The sequence below is a fragment of the Globicephala melas genome, chromosome 1 (assembly GCF_963455315.2).
Source record: "Globicephala melas chromosome 1, mGloMel1.2, whole genome shotgun sequence".
Classification (NCBI taxonomy): Eukaryota; Metazoa; Chordata; class Mammalia; order Artiodactyla; family Delphinidae; genus Globicephala; species Globicephala melas.
This window is the reverse complement of record NC_083314.1, coordinates 144,716,158-144,723,485: the sequence shown is the minus strand read 5'-3', so window position 1 is coordinate 144,723,485 and position 7,328 is coordinate 144,716,158. Positions and strand designations below refer to the sequence as shown.

Genomic DNA, 7,328 nt, shown 5'->3' with positions numbered 1-7,328 from the left:
GTCACGTGGGACCGACTCCCGCCGCCGCGGCCGCCTTCGTCTTTCTCTGTCTCGACTGAGGTAGCCATCTTGCTCTTGCCGCGTGCTGGTGTTGGAGGACCCTCCTTGCTTCAGGTGAGACCCCCGGCGGTCCCGCCACTCCACGGCCTTAGGCCGCTGCGCACGATCTCCCCCCGCCCTTTTCTGCCGACACCCGTCAACTGCTGGGGCTGCCACTTCCGCTGTGGCGCGCCGAGTGGGGGCGGAGGCGGCTGGCTTGGCCTCTCGGTCACCGGCGGCGCAGCTGGGGGTCGGCACCTGAGGGAAGGTCCCCAGCACCACCGCTTTCTGTGGGCGAGCGGGCCTGCGCTGTTGCCGCCCAGATCCAGTCCCAGGAGGCAGGTGGTCCCCCGCCTCTGTCCTGTTATTCTTCATTATTCACAACAATAATGCTGTGAGCTTTATACAGCCTATCTGCTGTCATCTCGTTTGATCCTCCCACTAGACAGATAGAGAAACTGAGGCTAGCAGCCCCCGCCCCCGAGCGCTGGAGACCGAATTCCGTTGCAGCGCTCTTCACCTCGTAATGGCAGTGTTTGTTTAAAGTCTGCCACCCTCTCTGAGACATTGCTTTGCCCATTTTTATAGCCCTATCACACTGCCTGGTGCATAGTAGGCTGTCAGGAAGTTGATGATTGACCGACGGGCAGTGTTACACAGCTCGTGAATGGAGGTTTCAACTTCCGTTCCCACGTTCTTTCACTCTACCAGATCTGTCCCTTAGGGAATGGTAACAATAGTTACCAGTTTCTGAGTATCTGCTGTGAGCCATACCCTGTGCTTGATACCTTAATCTTTAACTCTTAAAACAACTCTGTGAAGTATGTGGTGTTACACTGTTTCTAATACGGAAGGGATAGAAGTTCAGAGAAGTAAAATACCGTTCTGAAGCCCTAAGTGGTGGAAACTTGATCTTTCTGATTCCAAAGCCTGTGCCTCTCTTATTAGATAGAGTAACCCACAAAATAAAAACTCAGGATTAAAGATTGAAATTATTTTATCTCTTTGTGAACATGGTGTATGTGAAAGTGCCCACCATAATGCTTGGACCTTAGGCACTCAATAAATGTTGATTATAACCTCATTATTTGCATCTTTTCGTGATTCCTTGAGGAAAGGGCTAAAAGATCCTAGGATCCCCAAGGAAGAACTCACTAATCATATGGCCTTAGGAAGTTACTTCTTCCTTTTGGGCCTAGGAAGTGACTTCTCCCTTCTGGGCCCTCATTTCCAAATCTATTAAATTGGGAGGGAGGTGAACTTTTATTTATTTATAATTTATACCCTGCTGCTGCTTGCAAGTATTTGAGATGGCCACATGTACAAGACAGAAATAATGCGTACAATAAAATGAAGGTTGATTGAGGAATAGGGAGTTAAAGCAGGTGATCTTTGAGGTCCGTTCCAAATTCTGAGCTTGAAATCTCTTCTCTCATAGACTGAGTCCAATCTAATTTCCTACTTGAATTCCATGCACCCCAACCTGCTGGTAGACAAAGGACCACTCTTCTTCCTCCCCTACCAACCTTGAGCTTCCAACCTCCCTAAAATGCTTTTTCTCTGAGGTACTCCTTGGGAACAAGTTTTCTGTTGTACTGATTATCTGGAATGGACTCTGTTCTTTCTTGTCTACACATTGATATAAAGAGTTAATTTTGTCCTTGCTTTGTTTCAAACAAGTCAGGACTCTATGTTGGCTTCCACCTCTTCTCTTGGGGATTGTTACTTCAAAATGCCGAAGAGTCCCAAAAGGTTTACCCTGTGTCTGGTTCTAATATTTTCACTTATCCCCTTTTTTTTGTAAAAAATTCCTTAGGCTCTTTGTTAGTTCACTATACCTTCGTGGCCACATTCCTTTGAGAGTAGTGAATATTGGTCCTTTTCTGTAGATATTGAATGTAGAGATTGGGATTTACATCAGCAGATTTAAGTCTGTGGCAGAGTTGAGATTGCCACACACCTAAGTCTCCTGATTTTGTACTCTAATCACACTCGCTCCTATGAAAGAGTGTTTTAGCTGCTTGAGCATTGTGATACAGTACTGAGTAAAGACTGAGAAATCATAAATTCTAAATATTATTTAGGAACTGGACTTTGGCCTTAAAGCAGAGAGATATACAGGTTAGTGCCTAAGTACAGTGTCAGAGTACAGAACGATTAGTACTTATATAATCTTTGATTCTCTTTCATCTCTGAAATGAAGAAAACAGTAGCTTTTTCATCTGAATGATGATTATAAAGAGTTCAGAGAATCAGCCAAAAAGTTTTGACAACACCCTTATCCTTTATAACCTCTCTCATATCTCAGTAATGATCTGTTGATCCAAGAACAAGTAAAACAAGACTTTTAACATTGGCTTTTATTTGTTTACATAGTGTGGAATGTTATGGCCCATTATAAACTGAAGAACTTTTTTCCTTAGTAGGAAAGGACTGACCAGAGTAGGATTCATGACTTTATAATGCTCTTAGAGTTTTCAAAATCAAGATTAGCCTTTAAAAGTTTATTTTTAAGAGTTTCCTCTTCCCCTCCTCCCCACAAAATTTAGCATCAATGTAGCAGAGATAGGTTTTTGTCAGATTGTGCAAGGAGGCATTCTACCTTATATGCAAGAATATCTTGACAAGTATGACATATTATATTAGTGCAAGGTATTGAATGAACTCCGTGGAAAGTGCTGCAGAAGCATTGAATGTCTGAAAATCTGGTTCTCTTTTCCTATTATTAACATACCACCTGACCTTGAATAGAGGACGTGACTACCTCACATCTTGACAGCTACACAGCCTATTGTTGTATTTTTTTCTTTGTCCAGATTTCTTTGCTTTTCTCTTTTTTTCTTTCTTTTTTTTTTTTTGTCTTCTATTTATGGTTTAAAGAAATACAAAATGTGATTTGAGAGAAAAATGTTTACTTAAAGGTTGTGCTAATTTGGTAACAGCTCTCTGCTGTGAAAATCTTTGGGGGAAAAACTGACTTGCAGAGATTTCATAATTGGTTAGGTTTTATTGAATGCCAAAGTACTGAATCATGCTTTTAAGGAGGGATCTTCGAATAGGTAACTTTGAATCCCATTCTATTTTCTGTTTGTAAATTCAGCTCCCTCTTGGTATTATTTAATTTTGGATTTTTTACTGTCTGGCTTATGAAGCTAGGACAAGTTATTAATATTTTTAAGAATATAGACAATATGATTGTGGTGGTGATGCATATTACAGGTTCAGTGAACCAGAAGGTACTGTTGTATAAACAGTTATTTTGTTTTGGTAAATAAAACAGTGACTTTAACAAATTTATTTTTCCCCCCCTAGATTTACCAACAGCATGAATCAAGAAAAGTTAGCCAAACTTCAGGCTCAGGTCCGGATAGGGGGCAAGGTGAGTGTGGCATAAGAAAAACTGATAGGAGAATGTATTATTACCAGATAGTGTCATTATTTTGGATTTGTGGTCATTGAAAATCTAAAATCTTTTAAACAATCAAGATTAAACCACATTCCAATTTGAAAATAATTTGTCTAGATCTAAAATAGGTAATGAGAAGATCTCTCTCTCTGATGGTGCAATTGAAATAGCCACCTTTGAGTCTTCTTAACATCTGGTGGTTATATGAGATGAACAAGTTAACCAACCTTATTAAGCTTCCATTTTCGCATCTGCAAAACAAAAGTAATCCTATATAAGATGCTTCTAAAGATAGAGTAATATTTCTAAAACACCTAAAACGGTGTCTGGCACAGACTAAACACTTAATAAATGACAGCTATTATGTTAGACTCACCATCAGGGCATCCCAGATATTAAGGTTATCTTGACTGGATGCCCCTACTGCTTCAGTTAGGTGTACAATGGGGCATGCTTAAGTTGATGGTACATTGTTCATTGCTAGGTTTTCCTCCCAAATTCCTACCTGTTTGTCTATGTTGGTGAATATGAACATAAGCATTCTTTTCCCATGTACTTTGAAGCCTAAGGATGATCTAGTTCTGAACACTGAAAATCTTTGATTCCCTTCAGCTCCAGCCTCAGGCTCAAGGAGAATATTCTGCCTTTATCTCTGCCCAATACAATCTTTGTAAAAGGAAAAGCATGAATAGTATTTACCTCAGACCTAGGGAGGGGGAAGGTAGGACACTATGTAGCAGCCCCACTGTGTCATTTACTTTGATGATAACCACAGTTTCTGGGGATGGGGACAGGAGAGGGGGAAGGGGAGAAGCAACTAGTACTTTCTTCTTCTTTCATAGTGATACAGTTATATGACTCTGGAGTCATATTAACACATTCCTATAACCAAAGTACTAGTCACATTGTAGCAGCAAGTGTAATGTAATGTACCAATGCAAAAACTAGGAATATTCAAGAACCATAGAATATACCTGTAAGAACTTGATGCAGCACATCACTATTATATATTTTAAACCAGATAGTTGGCACATTCATTCAGCTGGTTTATTGAGAATGTACTGTGGGCCAAGCACACAGTACATAAATAAGTCAAGGTTTCCTGCTCTTGACACAGTTCAGCTTGGAAGAGAGACATACAATTCCACTACAGAATAGTAAATGTTAAAATGAAGTACAAGGTGCTCCAGCCTAGGAGAGATAAGGACATCATCACTGAGCTGAGATTTGAAGAATAAACAAGAACAGGTGCAAGGATAAGTGGGTAGGGTGAAGGGGGGGATTGTCGTTCTCACGCATGCAAAGGCCCATAGGATGCTGAGACAACATGGTGCTTAATGGAACAGCTTGCTTTAGTTTGTTATAGCTAGAGTTTAGAGTAAATGATAGATAAAGTATGGTAGCAAATGAAACAACCAGGTAATTTAGGGTTAGATCATAGTTTTGTATGCCATACTAGGGAGATTCAGATTTTATCCTATAGGCAAGAGCAACAGTAAACTACTGTAGAATTTTAAGAAGGAAATAACAGTCATTTTAAAAGGTGGCTGCCAGCATTGTGGAAAATGAAATAAAACAAGTTTGGCATAGAGGAGAACAATCGAGAAGCTACTGCTATAGTATGTGGGACACAAATTCAGGGACTGGATATGACACAATTTAATGACCAATAGAATATGGGGGATGAACGGGTGAGAGGATTCTGGGATGACGTCCAAATTTCTGGTTTTAGAGCTACAAAACTTAGGAAATATAAGAAGAGTAGTTTGGAGGACTGATAAGCTTTTAGGCATATTGACTTTGAGGTGCGTGAGGATCATTTGAGTTGTATCCAGCAAGCAATTGAGCTATCCCTGAGTCAGGAACACATCATAAATAAATGGCCATCTATGTAAAGAGTCACTCTTAGTTCATCCTTTAACTGGATTTCATTACAACCTCTGCTGCTACCCACAGGACTCTCTTCTACTCCCACCAGAGTTGCTGAGACTGAGGCTCCTGCCTACTCTCTATAAGCCTGATTGCCTGAGTAATACTGCAGGAGCTACCCAGAGATTGAAACCTCCTTTCCTTTTTCTTTACTCCTGCCGGGTCTCAGAAAGATTTAGGCCTCAAGATATAGACTGCTCTTGGCAGTGTTTCAGCCCTGCTTTAGGTTACATTTTTTTAAATTGGCTCAGGAATTTAATTCATTGTTTTAAATAGTTTTTCAATGGAAAAAATGTATTTAGAGTTTCAAAGTATCCGTTTAGAAATGAACTTTTCTTATCTCAGTAAATAGTATAATTTTCAACCTATTTGCTCAGGTCAAAATTCTAAACATCATTCTAGATTCCTTTTTTTCCCTCATATCCCATATCCAGTCCATCAGCAAGTCCTGTTGGTTCTTCTGACAGTCTGAGCTCTCACCACCTCCACTGCCACAACCCTCATTTCTCATCAGGACTGCTACAGTAGCTTCCTGATTGATTTCATTATAGTTCATTTTCCACAGCAACCTCAGTCATCTTTTAAAATCATAAATCAGATCCAGTCATTTTCATGCTTAAAACCTTCCAATGGCTTCCTATTGCAATTGGAATAAAGTCCAACTCCTGCCCATGGGATTCTAGGCCACATGATCTGGCCCTTACCGATCTTTCTGATTTCATTTTCCTCCTCCTTTCCCATTGTTTACTCTGCTTTAGCCATACTGGCCTACTTTCTCTAGAAATAAAAGGTTCACTCTTGTTTCATTCTGCTTGGATCACTCTTCCCCTAGGTCTTCCCATGGATCTCAGCTCATACGTCACCTCCTCAGAGGGGCCTTCCCTGAACATTGTAATAAAGTAGTGCTTTACCCCCATCTGATATTCTTGTCACTATGTTATTTTTTTTCTTAATACCCTTGTCCTATTTGAAATGATGTAATTTATTTATATGTTTATTGACTTTTCCTTCACACTGTAATGTGTGCTCCTTGAAGTAAGAACTTGATCGTTTTCATTCCTGGGTTCTAGGACTCTAGAACACTCACATAATAGGCATTTGACTCTTTTTTTTTTTTTTTTTTTTTTTTTGGCGGTACGCGGGCCTCTCACTGTTGTGGCCTCTCCCGTTGCGGAGCACAGGCTCCGGACACGCAGGCTCAGCGGCCATGGCTCACGGGCCTAGCTGCTCTGCGGCATGTGGGATCTTCCCGGACCGGGGCAAGAACCCATGTCCCCTGCATTGGCAGGCGGACTCTCAACCACTGTGCCACCAGGGAAGCCCTTTGACTCTTAATTATGTCATAATCTCCAAAGTTTCGGAATATCTTTAGACTTTATTGTCAGGGGGTGGTAGGCACTGTTAAAAAAAGCATTCCTTATAATGTTTGAAAGTTGATATAAAGCACACTAAATTATCTTGAAATTATAAATTTTTTTTATTAGAAACAATTTTTTTATTAGAAACATATTTTCTTGAAACAATGTTAAAATGATAAAGGCTGGATATTGGAAAGAGTAAGAACAATTGGCTAGAAACTGACCTTCAAAAATCTGAGTTAGGCTGACAGTCTTATTAATCATCTAATCATTCATTAGACTTCATTATGTCATTACTGTGTGTGGCACCACCTCACTATTGAGTCGAAGTTGGCAGTTTCTTGAGTGAATATTATGAATATTATGTTAGAATATTATGTAAAGGAAGACAAGTGATTGCAGTTGTCAAATGCATGGCATGCTAACACTTCTGTTTGGTTATCTTTCAGGGTACAGCGCGCAGAAAGAAGAAGGTGGTACATAGAACAGCTACAGCTGATGACAAAAAACTTCAGAGTTCTCTAAAAAAACTGGCTGTGAATAATATAGCTGGTATTGAAGAGGTATGGTCACTTAGTAAATTGTTATGTGGACAA

General features: G+C 40.2%; 1 protein-coding gene across 3 annotated transcripts in view; it reads left to right on the top strand.

Annotated features, from left to right (window-relative positions):
- The window catches only part of BTF3L4 (basic transcription factor 3 like 4), a 28,881-nt gene continuing 21,553 nt past the window's right edge, over positions 1 to 7,328 (top strand). The window contains exons 1-3 of one of the 3 annotated variants that reach the window (XM_030870133.2): positions 1 to 114; positions 3,352 to 3,418; positions 7,182 to 7,295. In XM_030870133.2, the coding sequence (XP_030725993.1) occupies positions 3,365 to 3,418; positions 7,182 to 7,295 (168 nt within the window). In that variant the 5' untranslated portion in view covers positions 1 to 114; positions 3,352 to 3,364. Of the gene's footprint in view, positions 115 to 3,351; positions 3,419 to 7,181; positions 7,296 to 7,328 lie in introns of those variants that run through there. The other 2 variants (XM_070045179.1, XM_060305566.1) reach the window with 2 other exon arrangements.